Source organism: Catharus ustulatus, chromosome 2, assembly GCF_009819885.2.
Source record: "Catharus ustulatus isolate bCatUst1 chromosome 2, bCatUst1.pri.v2, whole genome shotgun sequence".
Lineage (NCBI taxonomy): Eukaryota > Metazoa > Chordata > Aves > Passeriformes > Turdidae > Catharus > Catharus ustulatus.
This window is the reverse complement of record NC_046222.1, coordinates 92533394-92558153: the sequence shown is the minus strand read 5'-3', so window position 1 is coordinate 92558153 and position 24760 is coordinate 92533394. Positions and strand designations below refer to the sequence as shown.

General features: G+C 39.8%; 1 protein-coding gene across 6 annotated transcripts in view; it reads right to left on the bottom strand.

Moving 5' to 3' along the window:
- The window catches only part of UBE3A (ubiquitin protein ligase E3A), a 54054-nt gene extending 31053 nt beyond the window's left edge, over nucleotides 1-23001 (bottom strand). The window contains exons 1-7 of one of the 6 annotated variants that reach the window (XM_033085203.1): nucleotides 22916-22974; nucleotides 19103-19310; nucleotides 13391-13458; nucleotides 5721-5867; nucleotides 4988-5106; nucleotides 4266-4347; nucleotides 1590-1634 (exon numbers count right to left, since the gene is read on the bottom strand). In XM_033085203.1, the coding sequence (XP_032941094.1) occupies nucleotides 1590-1591 (2 nt within the window). In that variant the 5' untranslated portion in view covers nucleotides 1592-1634; nucleotides 4266-4347; nucleotides 4988-5106; ... (2 more) ...; nucleotides 19103-19310; nucleotides 22916-22974. Of the gene's footprint in view, nucleotides 1-1589; nucleotides 1635-4265; nucleotides 4348-4987; nucleotides 5107-5720; nucleotides 5868-13390; nucleotides 13459-19102; nucleotides 19311-22915 lie in introns of all 6 variants that reach the window. The other 5 variants (XM_033085167.1, XM_033085156.1, XM_033085174.1 and 2 more) reach the window with 5 other exon arrangements.
- Nucleotides 23002-24760: the final 1759 nt, after the last annotated feature.

The window sequence follows — 24760 nt, the reverse complement described above, 5'->3', positions numbered from 1 at the left end:
CTTCTGATTTATCCTACATCCTTAAAGTCTTTGTTTCACACAAGTCTAGGTGAGTGTTGCTGATACATCTTTGCTTAAAATGCAAACAAGTAAAATAAAAACAAGCAATCCAACTGATAAAATCCAGAGTGGACTACAGGCAGGCTGCAGCCTTACTTCCCCTGTTTGGCTAGGCCAGGGAAACAAAAGGACACAACTCAGCTTGCTGCAGGAACAATAAAAGAAAATGCAGCATGGGCCACTACTAGAGCAGGAGTAAGAGACTATGACAGGGCATTTGCCCTGTGATATCTAATGCAGCAACACACAGAGCCCACATAGCAACAGGTAGAGTCACCTCTCAGGTCAGGATTCCTGCAACCTTCACTCCTAAGAAAGCAGCTGGACAGCACTCTCTTAGTAGATGGTATGAGTGAGGGAAAAGAAATGTCATACCAGGAGAATTGCTTCTCCTCGTGCAAGAAAAGGCTTCACTGCAGTGAACTGCTAATAACACATTAGGAAAGTCCTCATTTTTAACTCTTCCTCATTTTTTAGGTACGCAGTCCAGTGTGTGTGGGGACTCACTGTAGTTTTTTTCTTCCTTAAGTCAGGCAGCTACAGCAGAGAAGTCCTTGAGCAATTCACAACTATGTCCCTAGCCTGCAAAACATCCTGAAAACGGCATCCAGCCCATGGCATGCAAAATGCTAGACCACTGGGGGGAAGGCATGAAGAAGACAAGTTTAAGGTCAGAGAACAAATTTGTGGCAGAAGAGAAATGAAACCAGATCCTTTGAAGCCTCAGACAGCACACCAACTACTGGGCTACATTCCCTCTATTATTTTGGAACTTGTGCTGTAAGCCAGAAGAGCAGTTTGTGGTTTCCCTGTTCGAGTTCTATGACAGGACAGTTTAAACAGCTAGAAAATACTTTTGTTTGTCACAGAAAAATAAAGTCTCAAATATTTTTTTAAATGGTCCTCTAATTCCTGCAACCCCTTTGAATTATGAATTGAAATGAATATTTCAGCCCATCATAATGTTGATTTTAGTTCATCTTGGTTTCCAACATAATGAAGACTGACAAAAAAAGGTTCAGACTGTCAGCAAGATGCTCTGTGAAATACTGTTTAGTGAAAGAGAGCTAGTTTTCTGTTTCTAGAACTAACTGGCATATAAATTCACCAAATTAAGTTACAGTTTCTTTTTCTCAGTTCAACAATCCATCTGCCACAACAAATACCAGCAGGTATTGTGCCTTACAACTGAAGTGTCCTCAAACTCATGCGAGATGTTAGTGAATGGCAGGTAGGAATTACATCCTGCAAGATTTTTTACATTGTATTATGCTACCATCTACTGGCTCACGCTAAATTAAACCTCTGAACTTCCCCTCCAAATCATTCACCCTCAAAAAAACCCCAGTTTCTACAGAGGTTTAAAACTGCAAAAATTGCAAAATATTAATTTGAAATTTTCTAAGGTAATTTCACAGTTCTACTCAGCTTTTGTCTTCTTTTTATTAAGCAGATGCAAGAGTGACTGCTATATATGTTCAGAACATTTTTAATCAAGATAAACCAAACTCATCCACTCATTTACTTACATTCGGCTAGTTTCAATGTTCTCAGAGTGCGGTTCTCCTGGTGATCTGCAAAACCAGATAGAAAACCTTAAGCACTGCTTGTTTCTCTAAGTCATTACAATATGAAGTTATGAAAGATGGAATGCAATGAGTGCATTATTGTCACTAAAAGCATCAACTTTTTGATACTTGCAGATTTAATTTATCAAATTCTAGAATACAGTTTACTCCATAAAACACGATAGTATAATTAAAACCGAATTTCCCTAAGAAAGAGAGCACTTTTTCCCCACTGCTTACGCAACAGGAGCCATTAGGGAAGAGACCTGCTGGCAGTACTTCCGCATTCAGGCTGCATAGTGCCCCTGTGCTGGGCTAATTCTTCATAACCACTTCTGTAACCAAAGCATGTACTCAAAGATTATCAGTGATCTGCTGCAACCAACAAATTCTTTACAGGGCTGGACTCTAAGAAGTAGCAGCTCAGAAGCAGGGTTCAAAAGAATCTCAAAGCAGATTTCACATCTCTCTCCACCTGAATTCAAGGAGCTAATCTCACAAACTGCTGTTTTCTTCAATCCAGCCAAGAGATCAGCCAGTAATATTCACAATTAAGTGTTATTGCCTGGCACAAGCAGCACCTGTGTTTAGCTTGGCAACCCCACTGACCTAATTTACAGAGTAATTCAAGGGGTATAGCTCAATACTAACTTAAAGTAGACTAAATTACAGTTATTTAGCTCCTCCTTACTCCCATGTTCCTTAAGACAGCACTGATTCAAATGTTAACTTTTTTTCAGACAGTACTTTTTTTCTCTCTTTGAGGGAGAACTCCCCCCTAGCCAGTGAGTTTGTAGCAAGACAAGCCAGAAGACAAGGCAGTACAAATGCAGCAGTTTTGATTCCCATGATCTTAGGATGCCCTAAAATCAGACCTTAAAGAACCTTCACTTGGGTACCAACTTTGGTACCAGAACTGTCATGCTGGAAATACTGTGCAAGGAGTGGAAACAGAGCACAGCCATTACAGTGAAACTCTGCAGCTTACATGAACAAAAATGCCTTTCATGACAGCTCTCTAAAAACAGAAGTGAGCTAAAATCTGCAAACAGAACTAACTTTGTAGGTTTCACCAGAGTCTGCTGGGAGACCTCAGTTAGGACAGTTATGCAGACTTTCCCACAGCTTTACTGCGAAAAAAACCCCAACTTTATTTGTAGAAATGCAATTTCTAGATTTCTTTATTATATCACTATAATATTCTATGTGCTATTGGAAATCTCCACATGTAGCCAATACGTTCCTTTTTGCCCGTTACATTGTGCTATTTTACTGGATGGTCACTCCTATTAAAGCTTGGACTGCTGTTCAAATTCTCCACTAAAATTTTAATTCCTTTTCTGAAATACCAGAACTTTTTGGATTCTACTAAACAGAACCAGTGCATAGAAGGCATTTCTGGCAGACAGCTTATAATTCCTAGGCTAGCTGGATACTGTGTGGTGACAGATGATGCAGAACACAGGAAATTATTTGTTTGCATTTTGTTAACTTATAAAATTTAATGGACACTGGGGACAGAATTCAGAACTTCCTGTTGAAGTGACTTGATACTCATGCTTAAAATGTAAATACCCTTTAACTGAAAAAAACCATAAAAACTACCCACTCTCAAAATTTGGCCTCTATTTATTACTTCCAAAATACATTTCAATTACTCAATAAATTCAGGACTGATAAGCCAGTTGCTGATAAAAATAATGCTCAGCAGCAAAACAAAAAATAAAAATTTCCCTTTAATTCCAGTGACCAAAGCAAACCTCTAAATGCTTACTGAAAAGAATCTAAATTTTTTTCCCCACTTATTCACATGAGTATGTAAATGTTAGAAGCTGGAATAGTGGAAAGACACATATTTAAATTTAGCTGGTTAGCTCCTCTATTTACTTCCAGGACTTCAGAAAATGGTAGCAAAATGTCTGGACATTTAAGATTTTGCTCTCTCAATTCTAGTATTGGGACATACAACACACTGAAGCTTTGGGAAAAAGTAGTGCTTTTAGTTGTTATGAAAATGCAATGGAAATAGTGGTGTTATAAGAAAAACATCAAGAATACTCATTACTTTCAGCCTTTAAAATAAAAAGCAGTATGAAGAATTACAGAAAAAGAGCAGATTGGCATCTAAACTCTGCATATAAAAAAAGAAGCCTGGTGATCTGCAGTACAGACATGTAAACAGCTAGCAGTATATCCAAAATATTTTTCTGTCCTCATTATTTGTGAGAATTTTACCAGGGGCATAAGGACACAATACAGTACAGTGTATGTTACTCAAAAAAAAAAAAAAAAAGGTTGCATCTATAAGATAAACAATATAAAAAAATACCATCTAGTTGGGTGAAAAAAGACCTGGTCCTCTAAAGTAAGTGGTTCTGCAGAACACAGGGTGAAAATTCCTTCAGCTTATTGTTTTCTAAAACATAAGCAGACCTACTATAACTATGACTTGCAGAACTATTCATGGACATATTTACTTGATTTTAAAAGGTTTCAAATGACAATGTAAGCACCTAATCAAATGAGCTTTGAATACTCAGTAAAATGAAGTGGAGGATCAATCTAATTACAGGAATTGTGCTTGCTTGTTGAGAAGCTATTTATTTTGCAATACCCAATTGTTTACAAACAAGATACCTTGTTATTTCCTGTGAGCAGGCAACAGTACTGAAAAACAACTACATAGTACGGCAAGACGTCCTTTCATCATGCTTAAAATCTGAAACAAGAGTTCTGTTCAGAGAAAATCTCAGAGCAAATGCTCTTAAAAATTTCAGCTTTTAATTAAATTGTAGATACTGATCACAAGACATCAACTAATCTGAATACTGCACTATGAGGTCACAAATTCAAATGGTGGCTCATTTCCAATAACACAGGAAGCAACTTCTCCATTTTACAAGCCACGCCTTTTACCATCAGTGTACCTCTCTAGATGAGAAAAGTAATGGTATGTAAGCTTACACACACTTTATATCGTCAATCCTCCCAGATAAATACTTAAAAAAAAAACCCAAACTGAATTCATGCTTGGATAAGCATGCTAAAAATTTACACAGAAATCCAATATGACCGTAAAAACTACTAGAGACTTTCAAGTCATAGTATTGTTCTTAAGAGGGATATCATGGAGCACCACAATGCTTGTACTTTAAAAAGCAGGCAGGAACAAACCAAGTGAGCTTTGAAATCAATGTTAGCAAGGGTGTAAGTCAACTTTTCCAGCTGACTTATCTTAAACAAACAATGTAACAATATTATTTATAAAACTAACTTCAAGCAATACAAATTAAATACCTTAAAATAAACATTATAGTAGAAAAGCTCCTGAGAAACAACCTGATATGCTTCACACTTACCTTTTACAAGCTGTGGCCATTCGGTGACATCAGGGTGATCACAATTTTGAGTCACTGATCAAAACCGAGTTGCTGCACCACTCCTGTATCACGCTGGGCTAAGCATAAGCTTAACAATTCTAAATAAGTAAAAATAATTTAGTTAAAAGTCCTTAAAAATTATTTTCAGCCAATTCTTTAATTTAAAAAAAAAGAAAAATATTGATGCTAAGCATTAAACACTGATGCTAAGCATTGTTTTACCAGTGAGATTAAGATTTACTTACATTCATTTTTGCATGACATTCTAACTTCTAGAGTAACTCGCTACAGTACAATCAACTGGTAAACTTTAAAATTCAGGAACTTATTTTCAGTCTTTCTAAAAAATCAAAAGCCATACCTGGCTCTTGGACCAGTGAAAAACACCCCATGTCAAGACAATAAGCATTCAAAGACCTGGAAGTGCGTGCATAAACATGAACTGTAATTTCTAACTACAATAAAATTCTGGTAGATGTTTTGCTGCTACAACTGGGTTAACATTGTTTCTTAGCAAGGCTCTGTTCCCCGCGGAACAATAAGTAACCTGAACTTTGTTATGTGCCTCTCCCCAAAAAGAAGTAAGCTATAGCTATGTAAAAGTTTCAGAGAAGCAACCTTTGTTATCTATGGCAAATCTTTTAGATTCTTTGCTCCATTTACATCATGTGTCCTCTCTCGTCTCCCTTAAATTTTCAAAAGTATATTTTACCTGTCAATTGTTTCCCGTGATCTGGCTCCACTGGTATAAATTGAAGGGTTGGTCCTTTACTTTGTCACGCAGGTGGCAGCCAATGATCACTCAGCAATACTCGTGCCCAGAGCGCCCTGGGACCACCCCAGCTGATTACTTCCATGGCTGAAAAGGAACCAGTTAGTCTCTTACCTACTGCTATTATCTACTCTAAACTAAAGTTAACGGATAAAATAATTCCAAACATAATCCTCAACACTCAATTCATCCCATCCTCTCTCCCCCCCCAAGTTCCTCAGTGCACTGGAGAAAGCCAGAAAAGAAAAAAGGCCTTTGAAGAAGGATCAGATGATAATCAGCATTTGCTTTCTGCTAATATAAAGTTTTGATTATTTATCTTACTTTCTCTTAAGAGCAGTAGCTATGAAGACAGAACTCTATATAGTATCCTGAGAAGTTTATTCCTGTGGTAACCCAGATGAAACCCCACACTTGCAGGTTGCCATGCAGCAAAAGCCTTACACAGAATGAAGGTGCACAAAGCTATTGAAGGCACAGCCACAGCTCTCTGCAACACCTGCAGACATAACAATCTGGTGCAAATACTAAGAGAGCACATCAGACAGCTTTAAATACTTAGTAAAAAACATTTATTTCTTTACTGCACCCTCTTTTGTGCTTCAGTCCAACCTATTACAAGAGTATTGCAGTAAGACCTTAGCAAGGCTCATGATTTTTCAAAGTTTGTTGGAGAAGCTGCCCAATTTTGCCAATCTACTACAATTTGCCATTCTGTCATCAACTCTGCACAGAACAAAATTTATCTTAGTTTCAGAATGATGCTTATTACTTTATCATTCCTTGAGATAGGTAAAGTGCCATCTGTTGATTTTAACATCAGTAATATTTGAGTGCTCTCACTGTAACACAAGTGCAGTTGACACAAGGAAAGTAAAAAAGAAGTAGGCTACCAAAAATCTCCAAAACAAAACAGAAGTTCTCCAGTACTTATGTTTCATAGGTGTAAATTGTCAAAGTTTAACTGAGCCAATGCCATGAACACAGAACAACAATTAAAAGTCAGTTGGAAAGGTTCCTCATCTGTCAACTTTACAGAAGAGGGTAAAGATTTTCCAGCTGACCATCAGCTGTACAGAAAGGCAACACCCAAGATGCTGATGCAAAACTAAGAAGCTGTAAAAGACTGTTCTGCTTATGGACATTCTGATTCAGACCTGAAAATGTCCATTTTCAGGCAAGCCTTAGTTTTGAGGAAACAGATGCCTATTCCAACACTGCTTCTAGCACTTTGCCCAAGTAACTTTTAGTGCACTGGTCAGAGGACAGTCATCTCTAAAGCCTCATTGGTTGGGAAACCTGCATTCTGTCTGACTACTGGAAGTACCAGTTCATGTTCTGAAGTGTGCCTGATCAATGACTCCCTACCTAGACTTGGTCCTATATCACCCAGACTACTGACAAAAGCTTATTACAGAAGTCTTACATTCAAATGGAAGCATGCTGGAACACCAGGCTGCCATCAATCTTAGTAAAACAAAGTCTTCCTAAGGCTGTTTCATATGGGAGAAGTCATGAACATGACTGACAACAGTGAAGGAGCACATGAAATGCTGGTGCTGGATTCAAACACCGCCAGATTTTGGAATGTTAAAAAACATATATTAAGTTGGCAGCTCCACAGTCATAGCCAAGACAAGCTTGTGCCAAGGCCTGATACAGATCCAACTCTGTTAGTCTGATTTACCACACCACCAAACACAGTATCCAGAGTAGTTCTGTGATGGGAGGCAGTGTCTTAACTGTCACAAATCTCACTAAGCTGAAGTTAACTTATCTAAGTTTTGTTCTGAAATTTGTATCTTCAAACTGAATTTGTCATGGGTCAGAGCTTTGAGTCAGGTACTTTCAGCATTTCTGATTTGTTGCATGATATCTTAAAACTAGACTTACAGCACAGTGGTCTAAAATTCTCATGCTTCTTTTCAGCAGTCTAGATGCAAAAAAACCTTAATGAATCATTTTTCTCTTATCTCCTTCTCATCCTATCTTCCCCACCTATCCTTGCTGCCACTCATGTGGGACAGAATAACTGGCAAGGATTCAGATCAAACGATTAATTTCTCTAAAACCTTATTCATGCATCAGCAGAGTAGTGTCTGCTGGCAAAGAGACCAGCATGCTGAAACATGCTGCGTGGTGGGTGGTGAAGGAGACTGCCATCAAAGATTTATTCTGAATATATTTCAAAGGACATTTTGACTGCTTGATACAAACAAGGCATAAAATCCCCAACCTGGTTAAGTGAGTTGAAAGATACTACATGATTAGGAAAGGAAAACCACACTGATGAATAAACCAAGATCTTGGATAACGGTATTATGAATTTTGAATTGGTCTAAACCAACTGCTTTTCTATCACAAGAATTTCCTTACAAAAAATCTCCTCTGTCGGTAACTTACCTTATAGAAGACAGAAAGAGCAGCCCCAGAGCAAAAATATCTGCTATTCATACTACTCAAACAAATTTCCCTGGTCCTCACTGTTATGATCAGCATGGCTTATAGTTTAGGCTTTTATAGACACACTGAGCAGTTGAAGGTATGAAAAGAAGTTTGTGCCTGTAGAGTATGTCCAAGAAACCCAAGATGGCTGTCAGGCTCTGTGGGACTGGGCAGGCTCCAGAACTGACACTTTTGTGTCTCCCTAGTGACTATTCACTAGAGGTATAATGAACCAGGGCTGCAACAACTGCTGTTACAGTTAGCAAGACAATAAACAAGGATCCATGCCTTCAAACCATGTATCTGAAGAACTTTGTGACTTGAACTAGCCCTCATAAAAAATGAATGGGATAAATAATGTTTATGCAGTGATTTGGAACATTTCTTCAAGATGGCACAGGTGAATATTTTCTTAAAAGAATGTTCCTATCAACTCAAGGAGTTAAACAAGAGTGAAAGAACAAGACCTTAGAAAGGAAAGATGCATCAAAACGGGCTAAAAGCAGTTTCGTTGCACAGTTTGATGAAAGATGTGGGCACATTTCCTTAAACCTTGAAAGTCTACAAGCATGCGGCAAGAAAAGGTCCCCGGCTTTAACACACAGAACCTAAAGCCACACCCTGGAGATCTTAAGTACTTATTTTTCACCAACCAAAAAAAGGACAAATGACTTCCAGGTATCAATCACTCATTTGAACATTGTTACTTAAATGGATTCCCTAAACCTACTACTATCCCTGGGTTATTTGATGGTAACCTCCTGTGAGAGTAATGCAGTCTGGCAGCTGCTACACAGTATCTGAGGTCTAGCAAGAACCCCTAGAGTATGAACATTTTCTTATTTAAACTATTACTTCTGACTGACTTATTAAAAGAGTGGCACTTGCAGGAAGTGGCACGTGTAAGAATTTAGGTTTCCTTTACAAAGGAATTTTAAGTATCTACCCAAGTAATCGTTGATCCAAATTTAAGAATCTCTTTTTGATCTATGATGGAAATAGGGGTGATAGACTGTACAATGAAGTACCACGATCTACCTTACCTTTCAGTACCAGAATTTGCGCTAATTAAATATAACCACCTTTCTCAAGAATATACCACTAAAGACAACTTTTGAAGGTCTTCTTAAGAGTCCCTCTGAATGCCTTAGGAATGAATTTTACCTATTTCCAGAATGAGTTTGAGTACCACAATGAAACAATCATCTACACAGCAAGACACTTAATAGGAGAGCTGGCCTTTTATAATTTGAGATCAAGTCAATGTCCTGAAGAATATTCACCAAACCCTTAAATTCAATCTTAATTGTCACATGCAGAAAAAAAAAAAAGTAATGTAAAAGGCATGTTTGAGTTTATATTTCTTCATAAAGTTGGAAGTACAAATTACTTTTCTTGCCTGTATGCTGCCTCCAATGCACAAAACATAAAAAGATAAGCTTTCTTCATCTAACTAGCAGGCAAAATTATTACTGATTCTACAGTAAAATAAAACAGTCACTAATACAACCTGATCATATAAATCCTAACAGAGCCAAAAAAAGCTCCAACCAAACAGTAATAAGGCCTCTATAAGAATTTTTTCCACACTGCCTAGTAAACCAAGCAATTCAACTAGTAACAACAAATGCAAAAATCACATTAGTTAGAAAACCAAAAGAATTGGATTCTATCCTGGAAAATGCCAACCTGAAGTGACTAAAGCAGTCACAATTGATGTGCAAATGTACACATGCTCCCATATATTACAAAAAGAATGACAGATATTACTCATAAAGGGTCCCTGGAAAAGTGTTCATCTGCACAAAGTACTTCACACATCTTTCAAACTTAAATCCAGTTCTCTAATTATTCAATATTCTTTAAAAGTGTTCCAGAAGTAGTAGAAAAGAGCCACAAGGACAGTATGAAGATAGAAGAAAATGCCTTGTGATTAGACAATGAAAGGAGTTCAAAGTTAATCAACCCTATCAACGTAGACACTGGAAGAAACTAAGTCTTCTCATTGCACAAAAAGAATACATAAAGATCTTCCAATTGAAAGAATGCATATAAAATTCCTATAAATAGAAACTGAAAGCTCAGAAATTCAAATTAGAGCAGGAACACAAGCATGCAGGATAATGAGAACACTTAACACTTGAATAAATTATTTGGGATGGGCATCTGAATTTGCTACTATCTTCAAATGAAAGTGCTAGTCTAGAATTCACATTTCAGTAAAAACTCTAAAATGTTTACAATGAAAAGTTGTTACTGAGTTTCATAAAGGTAGAATTTTGTTCATGTCAATACAAAGAGATCAAACATAGATTCACACAAAAGCTCCATCCTATAATATCTGTACACTTACTTTGCCTTGATATCAATACTTTCCACTGTATTGGTTTTGGCTGGAATAGAGTTAATTTTCTTCATAGTAGCTATTGTGGGGCTGTGTTTTGGATTTGTGTTGACATAGGGATGTTTTGGTTATTGCTGAGCAGTGCTTTCATAGATTTAAGGACTTTTCTGCTCCTCACCCCACCAGGGAGGATGCTGGGGGTGCACAGGGAGTGAGGAGGGTTCACAGCTGGGAGAGCTGACCCCAGCTGACCATAGAGACATTCCAAATTATATGGCATCATACTCAGTGTATAAAGCTGGGGGAAGAAGGGAAAAGGGGGAATGTTTGGAGTTACGGTATTTTTCTTCCCAAGTCACTGTTATATATGATGGAGCCTACTTTTCTGGAGATGACAGAACATGTGCCCGTCCATGGAAGTGGTGAATGAATTCCTTGTTTCGCCTTTTTTTTTTTCCACACAGCTTTTGCTTTACCTATTAAATTATCTTTATCTCAACCCACTAATTTTCTCACTTTTACTCCTCCAATTCTCTTCCACATCCCACTGTGTGGGTAGGTGAGAGTAGCTGTTTGGTCTTTAATTGCCAGCTGGGGTTAAACTACAATATCCATAACTCTCAGAGTAACAGAAAAATGCCTAATGTTTGCTCCCACTCCCTCCCCTCAGGCCAAAAATAGAGGCTTGCATGTTATTCCCATTTTCTACAACTGCCCCTGCAACTCTGGACTCTAGATTTCGCCTTCAACATCTGGTTTTGGTTTTATATTTCAGTGAGATCATATATGCATTCTGTTCACTTTTGTAAAATCAGGAAAGATCCAAAATTATCCTTAGCTTCTGCATTTTACACTAAGACCACAGCTGATTTTTCTTTTTCCACTACAGACACACCTCTGATTTTTTTTCTTTTTTTTGCAGCAGAACTATTTGTTTCTATTCAGTTATATTATACCTGTTACTTCAGGCTCCCTCCAAAATGATACACAGCCTTGAACAAAATGCCCCTTCTACACCAGTAGGTGAAATCCCATCACCTACTTAAATGTCTTTTAGTGACTCTCCTCTTATTGGCTACTCATCATGTCAAGTTATTTTGCAGTCAGGTAAGTTTTACAGCTTTGCTTCAGCTTTACTGTTTAAGCTTTTATTCCATCTGTCCTTTTGCTTATGCTCTATTTTGATTGCTTTTGCCACCCATCTTTCATGCTGCCTTTCATGTAAAGCATCTTTCTGTTCACCAAGTTCTTCAGCATGTTTGTTTAAATATAATTGATACTAAAACCAAGCAACGATGCAATTCTGTAGCATGACATTCAGCTTTTCTGATGTTCCATTAGTATTTATTACTCACTATTTATGGGGGATTAGAAGGGAATTCTTCATCAGTTTATGAAGCACATACCATTACAAAGACTCTATGCATACATACAGTGGCAAGCAGTTAAACAACCAGAAGAAAAGCAGCCAGCAGGAATAATGGCAATAAAGAAATAATGGCTTAGGTTTGAAGAAGAGCCATCATACACAGAACTGGTATTGACACTGGAGAGCAAGAAGCAGGTGGGTGGTCCCAGTGGTGCTGTGGGTGCAAAAATGAACATACACTACCTGCCAGATGCCTGCTACAGTAAAGGACCAATCTATACAATTCTCTCAGGAACATCTGGATTGTGATAATGTAACATTGTAGCTTTTTGAGAGACTTACAATTTTTAATTAGTACACACTATAGCTAAAGTTTCAGCATAGAATTAACAGTTTTATTAGAGCCTGTCTATAGCTTCCTACAAAACAGAACTTAAAAAGACATCAAACAATTCTTCTGCAAATTTGAGATTTTGAGATCTCTAAACTTTATTTCTAAGTTAATTATGTTGAAAAAAAATCCAGACATAAACACATGGCACAGAAAACTCTTATCAGCCATTACTTAGCTCTTCCCCACAATTTAAGTGGTTAAAAGAGAAAGAACACACATGGTTTAGAAAATGTTACTGAACTAACTACACATACAATCTTGTACATGTATTAACAGATCTATTTAATATGACAGAAAAATTATCTTAATTGTTGTTTTTCTGAATGCAGTGATGCTTAAAGTTTCAAAAATTCTTTATGTACCAAGTTACAGAACTACAGAACTTAGAGACAGTACAAAGCAGTGCAGTAATACCAGGTATTACCAGAGAACTACACCAGAATTAAGTCAGGAAATAGCAATCAAAATAACTACATGTTCCAACCCTGTTACAATACACGTACATATTTTTAAGCTGGCTGGACATTTAAGAGCCTAGACAGAAAAGAGACAGCATGTGCCATGGGTTTACGTTAACACCGTTAATAAAGATTATATTTCTGTATTTCCCAGCATTCCTATTTGTAAACTTGACTTACACTGATGATTGCATAAATTTTCTGCAAGTTCTGAACTTATTTTTCAAGTCATAGCCTCACTATAAATATGTTCAGCAGCGAATTAAAAAAACCAACACAGCTTTCAGAAACACACCAGCTCTTATCCAATCCATGGAGAAATAAATGGATGGTAGCAGCATGATGATGAGCTTGTTAAATCAAAAGGGAATTCATCAATGTTATATCATCAGCATTTATTTTCCCCAAGAAAAATCAAATAAGTCAGTTTTCTAGAGAATTATGACTAAGTAACAGATACCATAGTTAAAAATGGGGGGAAATTGTGTGTTTTTTCCTGAATTAATTTTCAACCTTTTTTTAAATCTCAGTGAAGAAAAAGTATAACTATTAGCTATTACAATTAGCATACAAACAATATAAGTGGAAACATAAACATACCATATCTTTCCAGAGCTGCAGAATCTTGCTCTTTCAAATTCTAAAATGGACTTCTACAGTTCTTGTACCTATAATGCAAAACATTACAATTCAGTTCTTGCACTATGCTCCATACCAATCTGAAGCTCAACAAAACTTCAATACAATACTTTCAAAAGTGCCTACTTGATAAGTCACAAGTCTGCAACTAAAGGAAACACAGAATCTTAGAACATGTCTAGTCAGAAGGGACCTACAAGGAACATCAACTCAACTCCCCACGTCTCACAGAACTACCCAAAACTAAACCACACTTCTCATAGAAAAGCACAACTGAAAACAATGATTATGTTAGATAAACTACAAAAGCGTGAAGTTCATACATACAGTGTTCCCATTCTTTCCCCTGTAGTGATGCAATAGAGTTTTACAATTCCATTCATCCAGTTCATTACAAATACCAATTTCCTTTCTCATTCCCGCCCCTTATTTTATCCTTTTTATCCTTTTTATTCTTTTCCTTTTCTTTAAGAACTGGTATTTATAATAAAATAATAAAAAAAAGCACTCAAAAGAAGACACAGATAGAACCAAATCCATGTCCTGGGTACATAAAACTGCTGGAGTTGGAGTTCAATATACTTTTCTACTAATTCATTTTCAGAGAAGTCATAATTAACAAAGGACTAATACATACTTGAAATATTTTCAACAAACACCTAAAAGCACAACCAGTTTTGAAAGAAAAGGTGATAGAAACAGACATATGCATATAACTAAAGAAAGACAGGGGTTGTGGATTCCCCATCACTGGAGGTGTTCAGAACCAAGCTGGATGGGGCTCTCGGTAACCTGCTCTAGTGAAAGGTGTCCCTGTCCACGGAGGGGATTCATAATTCAATTTTTCTTTAAGGTAGCCTACCAACCCAAACCATTCCCTGATTCTATGAAATCCATTAATTACTTTCCAAAAAAGTTAGTAATTTGGCACAGAACATCACATTTTTAGTACTTAGAAGATTTAATACATAACTTCTTGGCTTAAAACTCTATTAAGAACAAACAAATACATCGCAGCTGATTTAGGTTGATCTCCAATGTAGATCAAGGTTCCTACATAGGAAACCCCAATCTGGTTACCTTAATAGTACATTCAGTTTTATTTTAAAATTTGTCAAACCACCAAGAATCATTTAATATCAGGGGCTACATTCTTTATCAGGGAACTGAAATGGGGTGACCCTGGACCAGTTTTACCACTAAGGCTCTAAGCACTAACAACGTCACCACACTATTTTGTGTTTAAAAAAAATTAGTTAAGTAGGGCACCCTACAAGTTCTGTGAAAAAAGACTGCTATTTCAACAAACAATTCTACTAATTATGTAGATTTCTGTACAGTTAGGATTAGTGTGTTAATGATACGCAACTGTGTCAATAAAACCTTACTACCATTCAGAAAAAAAAAGAAAATTTTATCTGAGCAACATGAGACAGTAACTTATGATTTTCCTGTTTGTAAGTAGACCTTCCACTCCATATCCACAGCAGGAATCCAAAATGCCTTATATTCTACAAAAGAATAATTCTTCTTGGCATAATGGCATTCACAATGGTGCCATTAGACAAACTCAGTTAAAACTATTCTGACAAATGCAACCAATATTTTCACACCTTGTGTCACAGGACTTTCAGATTCAATGTATACATTCATTCTTGTACAGACATAGAACAGTGTCATCTATATAAAATTCTCTCATTCTCCTTTAAGATACAAAAGCACAAATTTTCAGTGTGCACAGAGTCGGAGGACAGCACCAAGTACTGCAGGAAAAAGTATTGCAAATACATCTAGAAGAGATCTTATGATTATTGCCCAACAATATAAAAAGAAATAGTTCCCAACAGAACTGAAGCTGTGGAGTAGTGTAGGACTGTACAACTGATAGAGAAAACAGGACCACAAAGGAGGAGATGTAGACAGGTTATTTGCATAATAACACACAGCAAAAGAAGAGCAAATCCAACAACACAAAACTGAAGTTCCTGGACTTCCAGTTCTTCTCCTTCAGTCTCTCCTCACCAGCTACCACTAAGGCAGAACAGAGTTCAGGAGTCTACTAAGTCTAAAGTCTACATTCGCTCAAAGGCTACATAACAACACAGAAGGAAATAAAGCTCTGTAATGCTTGTCTAACAGGAATGAAAATTATTACATGAAGTCAGATGTACTTCAACATTCACCCTCAGTATATTTAATTAGCACTAAGCCACATCTGCCTAAAAAAATGCAAATAGCAATGCGAATAAAAGCTTGGCCAACCTTAATTCCTTCCATTCCACATTAAAAATCTTGGTCAGTCATATGACCAGAGCCAAAAAAGTTGCTTGTTTACAACTATGTCATACATTTACAATAAGAAAAGGAGACTTCAAGGCACACTGAATTATATTAACACAGACAGTAAAGCACTGAATTAACCACACTGTAGCATACAAAATTACAAAATATTTAAGAAACTATTTATAAATTACAAAAAGTATTTTGCAACTCTCATGTCTAGTTTGATAAAAGATATCATTAGATCATCTCTATCAGGTGCTTAGATTATGTTTTCCACTTGTGGTTCTGTGTTGCTGTATTAGTCTGGTTTTATCCAACAACTTTAATAAAACAGGAATAGAAGAAAAAATTCTGAGAGCACTACCCTAAAGAAATAATACCTAGTATTATAAACATAATCTTCCAGAATTAACATTCTTAACAGTAAACAAAAATCACATTAGCCAAGTAAAAAACAAGTATCCACAACTATCCTTCTTTTAATTAGTTATTCAGGTTATAGGAATCATGCAAATGGAGTATTTTTCACAACCTTACTATGGAAAGGGCTCAATCTTTGCAAGCAAGAAATACCAGAGTTTCACAGAAGTGATACACTCTCTCAAGAGCTCCCTCGTCCTTGAAATCTGATGGGATTTGCAAGTTGTGTGGACTCTTAAGTATGTATTTCTATTGGCTACAATAAGCAAGTTTTGCTACATCCGCTGAAACACAAGGTGTTGCTACTCAGCCAGTGTACACTAGTATACCTTGGACTTTCTAAAAATAAACCTGGGTGTACACACATAGTAAAACACAATATTAATCACCAAGACTTTGCACATGAGATTTAACTATGAAAAAACAAGCAATCATTCAAATATAGCTATACAAATACGAAAAATGAAAAACTGTATTGGATACAGAAATTCTGAGGTAGTGACAGACCTCTTCAGTATTATCCAGCTTTGCAGAAGTTTTTGATTTCTTTTTTAGAAAATGGCAAATACCACCTTGTAAAATAAAAATATTTAAAGCACTAGTTAGCTCAAACATGCAACTAAGCATAAAGCAAAAGCAAAACTCACCTACAACCATTATAGCCTTTCTTGAAGTATTTTGACCTACATTCCATTTGTGAAGTTCAGTTCCTTTAAGAGCCACTCCACCACCTGCTAACAGCCCAAGCCTGCTGAACTGCAGCTGCTCCAACCTGGGTCCCAGGGAGCATACCAGAGCAGGAGTACACAAGTAGTGCCAGAGTCTGGCTGCCTGGACAAGCCTGGCATCTCTCAGTGCCTTGCAAGCTTGGCAACACAAGATAGATCATTCTTGTGCCTCCCCTCCACACAGCGCCTAAGGGTAAGGTAGAGAGGGTCATCCTGATCTCCTAATTTCATAGATTTCTTTGGTGTCATGATTATCAACAAAGCATTAAAAAGTCTTAAAAGTTGTCTGCCAAAGGAAGCAAAGAGCATGGTCTTCACACCTAGAACTCTAGCTCGGTCAGAAGTCCTGTCACAGTCCTGACACAACACCAGAATGAAACGCACACTATGTGGACTAATCATTGCCAGACCATTTTGCAACAATCACCAAACCCAAACAGAGGTTCTGTAATTTTCTGCTTGTGATCCTACCGATCCACAGGCCACCAAGATCAAATTTCCTTTGGGTTTCAAACCACTCTTTAGTTTTTGACACTCAAATTTTGTCTTTAGTTGTTTAGGTCACATTTTTGATATTCTGTCACATGAGGAAGGAACATGAAGGCACATGGAGGACAGGGAGATATCAGACAGCAAGCATGGCTTTACCAAGGGCAAGTCCTGCTCGACCAACCTAATGGGCTTCTGTGACAGAGTGACTGCATCAGTGGACAAGGGAACAGCTAGTGGTGTCATCTATTTGGACTTCTATAAGGCCTTTGAGGTGGTCTCCCACAACCCCCTTCACCCTAAACTGGAGAGACAATGGATGGACTCTTTGGTGGATGAGGAATTGGTTGGATGGTTGCATACAGAGGGTAGTGGTCAATAGCCTAATGTTCAGATGGACATCAATGACAAGAGATGTCCTTCAGGGGTCCATGCTGAGACCAGTATTGTTTAGTAGCTTCATCAAAGACAGACAGTGAGACTAAACGTACCCTCAGGACACCCACAAACAATACCAAGCTCTGTGGTTGTGGCTGATATGCCTGAGGCATTCCATTCCATCCAGAGGGACCTGGATGAGATTGAGAAGTGAGCTCATGGGAACCTCATTTAATAGGCCAAGTGCAAGGTCCTGAACCTGGGCTGGGACAACCCTGGTATCAATACAGGCTGGGGGATGAGGGAATTGGCAGCAGAAGTAATTACACAAGAACTTGGAGATCCTGGTTACTGGAAATCCAGCCTTGTTCCAGCAATGTGTGCTTGCAGTCCAGAATGTATCCTCAGCTGCATCAAGAGCAGCATGGCCAGCAGGGCAAGGGAGACTGGTCTGTCCTTCTACTCCTCTGAGAACCCCTCACCTGGAGTGCTGCATCCAGCTCTGGAGTCCTCAGCACACAACAGGCATGCACCTGCTGGAGCAAGTCCAGAGGAGGACCAAAAAAATGATCAGAGAGCTGGAGCAGCTCTCCTACGAAGAAAGGCTGAAAGAGTTGGTGCTCAGCCTAGAGAAGAGAAAGATCTGGAGAGACCTGTTTGCTGTATTTTAATACTGAACAAGCTTACAAGACAGAGGAGGACAGACTTTATTCAAGAGCTTGCTATGACAGGACAAGAGGTAATGGCTTTTAACTAAAAGATAGTAGATTAAAACTAGATATAAGAAAGTAATTTTTTACAATAAGGGTGGTGAAACACTGGAACAGATTGCCCAGGGGTAGGAGATGCCCCATCCCTGGAAATATACATGGTCAAGCTGGACAAGGCTCTGAGCAACCTGATCTATTTGAAAATGTCCCTGCTTATGGCAGAGGAATTTGGACTAGATGACATTTAAAGGTCCCTTCCAACCCAAACTATTCCAAGTCTGTGGAAAAAAAAGTAATGCACTCCATATCAAGCAGTCAAGTGGTACATCAGTTTGAACTGTTGTATATCCATCACCACTGTAATTCACCTCTGGGTGAAGTCCCACTTCTGTCACACTACATACGATAAATATTATTCTCAGAAGTGATGTTAGTACACACAGCATGTTTTTTAAAGTTATTTGAATGGATGCAAACAGCAATGCTTTTCAATGAAAAGTACTGGGACAGCTACATACTGTGAATGCCCTTTTCAAGCCTCCAGATAAAAAAGAAAAGAACTCAAAGCTCTGCTTTTCTAACTAAAAGTTTATCTAGAAAAACATATATGCTTCTGTTCTAAAGAAATGCAAGTAGCTTCAAAAGAAGCAGATCACCCCTCTTACCTAAAACAGTGAAGTGAGGGTCCAGAAGGAAGCCACCCATTTAGTTCCACTCAGCTGAACAAGTGGAGCTTCTCCTAATTCTTCACCACTCTGTAAAACATGGGTAAAGAACCATGCAGGATGGTAACGGAAAGAGTATCGGTAAAGACTGACTTCCACCCCCTTCCTCCATTCAGCAGTTTGCATAATACAGGGAAGCAGGCTCAACCTATTAAAGTAAGTAAGAAGTAGTTAATGCTTCCTTTAAGAGATTCATTCATAAGAGTATTTGTTAGACGGAGCTATGATAGTATTTAATTTACAACGTAATTTTGCACCCAGCAAGTTATTTTGTCAATAAGCTCTATCCCTCCTAACCACAGGAAGGTGCAGTTATTCAAAAATAGCATTTTTAAGTGCTATTTAGTCAGACGTTACATTGCCAAACCTGAATCTTGGATCTTAACATTATTTGATTTTCATATTCTTCCTATGAGGTTATTTTCCTGAAGAAATGTGTCACCAGCTGGTGTAGTTACTGAAGTGCTGCCTCATTGCAAAATGTTACCTTTAGACTGTATTTGCTGACTTTCTGTTAACCAGCCAGGTATGTTACACACATTACAATTCCTATCAACCAGCTTTTTTTCAAACTTTTATTCATGAGCAACACAGCCTTATCAGGCATTGCCTGTTAAAACAAAAAGTTAAAGCAGCGAACGTTAAGGTCAAAGTATTTAAGTTGACAAAATTCACTTCAAACACGAGATTTGTTCACTGCTGTTGTCTCTGGGAATCAGCTATTTAGCACAGCTTATAGAGCTTCAGTGAGGGGGTAATTTTTTTTTTTAGAAAGCAAACAACATACTCTAGATTTTTTCATTACAGACCCTGATAGCAAATGTATTGCTCCCCACCTTCCAGGTATAAATCAGAATTTGATTAGTGGCAGAAAACCTTTTAATACTGCTTCTCTAAAAAATTTACAGCTATCTTAAATACAATGGATACTTCAGAAAAATTGTAAAACACACCTCCTTTGTTTAAAAATCAATATCAATTCATTAATTAGAGTGAAGACTTGGCTCACACTACCAGAACGAAGATTGATGCTGCAAATGAGATCTGTGCCTACATACTTTATGAATTCTGTTCCTTTTTCCTTCAATTGCATGTTCTATTTTTAAGAATTAGTGGTTTTCGTCTTCGGGTCTATGAGTACACTGGTGTGGGGAAGGAGAAAGATATTTAATTCTCTCTGGATGTTCACTAAGTAAACTAAGACTAGAAGTAACATAGGGAGAAAAAAATCTTTTCCTCCACAGCAAAAATTAGGATGTTGCATACTTACAAAAACATAAAAACTGCATGAATTCCATTATAAGTGTCCTATCATGTACTATGCTAATTACTGCATAAAGAACACGTTATATGTTTAAACATGTTCACAATTAAACATGCTTATAACTTAAAACTTAACTCAAAAGTATTTCCACCCCCATTATTTATCTGGCTAAGCAGAACCTGTGAATTCTGAGAACTAGTAAAGAACATGTCAACAAAGGACATAACCATAACAAAACAAGCATGATTTTATATTGTGTGTGCTGGATCCTGGTGGTACACGTAACATTTTATACTCTCAAAAGAGAAGTTAAATTATAGGAAAAACAACCTGGTTTATTTTCTCAAGTTGATTAAAACAATCAGGGACAATTTCCAGCTGCTCTAACAGGGACTCCAACAGGCTGAGAACATCCCTAGATGTATTCAGCATATACACACAGTTTTCAATTCCATTCACAAAAGAATCACTGTTCCCACATTTTTAAATAGCAGCAGCAGTTAGAAAAAAGGAAAAGACCAGAAGTCTTGTTTGCTATTAAAAAAAAAAAAGGGATCAAACCCACACAACTTTAGAGTTCTGAAGAGGACTTGGACTGAGAAATCTAGGCTTTAAAACACACTGCTGTGAAAGGTTCTGCTTTTTCAAGCCTGACTTTTTTTACAAAGTCATGATGATACCCTGAAATAAATCCAAACATATCAAACATTCATTTTGATATCCAGCTTGGTGCTTTTATTTCTATACTCTTGGGAGATGCTCAGGACAGTCCAATGAGGAGAAATAGCAAACACCTCTGACAAACAAAGTGAACTTCCTCATTCGAGCAGGAAAGATGCTACATTAAATAGCAAACACTGAGTGGAATGGAAAGTATTTGTAAGAGAGATATTAAGTGTCTGTAATGCTGTACAGAAATAATTTCAGTTAAAAGTATCAGCTCTGTAAATCTAAGTAGTGGACTAGGTTTTCTTTCACTATTTTCCTGTATTAAGTTGACAGAATGATCCTGCACTACAAACTGTTTTAAAAGACAAACACACATGAAAGTTTTTTCTGCATATCCATCAATTTAGCAATATACATTTCACACTTTCAATTCAACACACTCAAAACTGAGTTTTGCCATATTTTCAAATTTCTAAAAAATACCTTCAACTGTTTCCACAATGAAAGGGCACAGCTATTCAGAGCCAACATCTAAACTAAGCAGTTTGTGGGAACTGTAAGCTCATTTTCCAACAGTTTTCAATCTTATCAAGTAATACACCTTTTACTATATCCATCATTTCCCTCCCCTCCTATCATAAGGGTCTAACAACACAGTACAACTCAGAGTGTGGCTTCTTCCTTAGCAGGGAATCTAACTGGATGCTATTTGCATGAATTAGGAACTTAATCTTATCTTTTAGACCTCTCCCTTTCAAACCAGTCAGCTTGTCAAAAAAAAAAAAATTAGAAAAAAAGAAGATAAATTGACAATACAATCACACAGGTCTAACTTAAGAAATCAAAGCTAAAATCGGGTACAATTTTTCACTGAGAAACTTTCTGCAAGACATGCAGGAAGCATGGTAAAACCACACTGAGAAGCCAATTCTCACAGGGCTTCAGGTTTGCAGACTCTTACTGAAGCAGGTAAGTTCCCACACAGAGGCACCATCCCCAAAGTGATGTGTAAGACACACATTTAGCCCCAGAATTAGACCAACACATTACACAGAAGGAAACATAAACAAGTATTTCCATTAATTGGAGAAAAAAAGAAAATTAGTAACTACAAGTCTATAAATTACAGGTTCTTGTCACTTAAAGGAGAATTGTGAAACATGTTTTGTTTCTGAAGCAGTAGTAACTTCTGAATGACCACAACACATCATCTTAAACATCTGATTTACAAATCAACAGTGAACTGTAATATCCCTTAGCAGAAATACTTGTAGGTATGCTTAAAAACTGAAGCCCATAAAGTCCTGCAGTGAGGAGCGACAGACCACATACATCGGCAAGGCAGCCTGCTCACAGGTACAGATCCAACTCTTCAGACTGGACAGAAGGTAACACGAGCAAGTGATCAGACCCACTTTGTCAAACAGGCCTTGGCCACTAGTTAAGAGACCCTCGCAGCACTTCCCATTCCGGTAGCCGGCCGCACCGACGGCACCGAGCCGTCCCATACCCACAGCAGCGCCGATGAGTAGTTACGGAACCGGGAAACTGAGGCAGGGGCAGGCTGGGTTCACCCAAGGTCGCCCAGCGAGCCCGGTCTCCCCGGGGGGGCGGGAGAAGCCCGGAGCCACGGGCCCGGCCGGCCTTCCCGGGCGGCCCCGCACCCATGTGTCTCACGGTGCGGAAGGAGAGGACTCCCGGGGCTGCCGCCTTCCCCTCCCCAGCGCGGGGGAGCTGGCAGGGCCGCCTCCCTCCCGTTCAGGGCCAGCGTGAGCCAGGCGCCATCCCCGCTCCCGGCCCTGCGCAGCGCCCACACCGACCTGGGCACCTCGGCTGCTGCTCCCGGGCGCTCCCGCCGCCACTGCCGCCCGGGCTCATGCGGGGGCCGCGCCGCACTCGGGGCCGGGCCGCGGAGGAGGCGCCGCCGCTACCGCTGCCGGTGCCGCGGCCTGGCGGGGCGGGGAAGGAGAGGCGGGCGGCCGGGCCGGGCGGGCGCGTCTCCTCCTCCTGCTGCTGCTCCTGTGTCGGCCGGGCCGCGCTCAGCGCGAGCCCCGCACCTCCATCTTGGGACAACGCGGATGTCGGCGCGGCGCAGGCTCGGGACGCGGGGCGGGGGGGGCGCGCGGGAAGGAGGGAGGGAGAGAAGGAGGGAGGACCGGCCGTGTCCCGGCGTGCAGCGCGGGCGGGGGCGAGGCGGCGGCGGCGCGCTACCCACCGCGGGCAACCATAGAGAGCTGCCGGGCCGCGCCTTCCGGCCGTGTGCACTCGCGGCGGCGCCCGGCGGAAGAGCGGAGCCGCGGCGGCGCCTGCGCGCCCGTGCGCGCGGGGCGGGAGCCGCCATGTTGGAAGAGGGCAGCGCGGGGTGGGGGCGCTGGCCAGGCGGGCGCGCGGGGCAGGGCGGGGCTCGCGGCTGCGCGTGCGCAGGGCTCGGTGGGGAGGTGTGGGTGCGACCGTGGGAAGGGGAGCGGGTGGTGCGTATACCTGTACGACCACATGTACATCCACATGTACATATGTATACACAACCATATAGAAATATGAACGTGAGCACACCGGTGCGCACGCACAGTGGTATTGACCCACACACGGACACACACAGGTGCCCAGCCGCACACGCAGCCGGCTGGCAGCCCAGGGTCTGGTGCCTCAGTAAGCGGTCATCGCTCCCCTGGGCAAGGAGAGTGGCCGCCACCAGCTCTGAGTCCCTGTGCAGGTCCCCACCGAGCCCCACCAGAGTCCAGCCTGTCCGGCAGGCCCCGTGGCAGCCCGCCCGGGCTTTATCGGGTTTAATCTGGGCAGGGAGCCATGGCCGGTTGGCAGGAGGGAGGAGTGGAAGGGGAGCGGCCGGTGACCTCTGGAGGGGAGCCCACGCTGGAGCCGTGTGTCAGCCAAGGCATGAGAGGACAGGCAGTGCCAGGCCTGGCCAGTCCCAGGCAAGGGAGGAGAGGACGGGGAGACCGAGAGCTGCGTGACCCATAGGTGGCAAAGCATGGGGATAGCCTTGCTGTCCCAGCCTGCAGCGCTGGGCAGAGAGCCACCATGGTGTAAATTTAGGTCATCAAATGCCTGGTGTTATTCAAACCTAGCACCCCGGAGGGTGCACAGAGGGCAGAGCTGGCTGGTGGGGCTGGAAGGGTCGGGGTCTGGGACCCGGAGATGCAGCCTGAAGGGTGGGCAGCACACCCTCTGGTCCTGTACAGCTCTGCCTGGCACCTGGCTCTCTGTTCTGCCCCATGCATAATTTTTCTGTGGCCTCTTGGGTCATTCCTTTCCTTCGCCTACCTACACCCAGGCCTATGTGTTGCAAGTACACATTTTGTGCGATGTTAAAAGCACGAGTAAAAGTGTTTTTGGCAGGTGAATGTTAAAAGCAGTTTGATCAAATAATTTTAAAACTGGGCAATGCATGCAAAATTTTACTTTTTTTGGATATTGAGTTTTTTAAACTTTAAATATGTGGAGCTACAAACATAGAAGGGGGAAGGAGTAAGTAGCAAAAAAAAAGGAAAATAGATATGACTCTTTTCTACATTATCCCTTAATAAAGGCAATTAAATAGAGGTGCTTCTGTCCTGGTAGAGAGTATGCGTTTTGTTTTGTTTTGTTTTAAAAAGTATAAACTAGACAAATGACTAGTTCTCAAATGTTAGAATAAGCTAATAAAA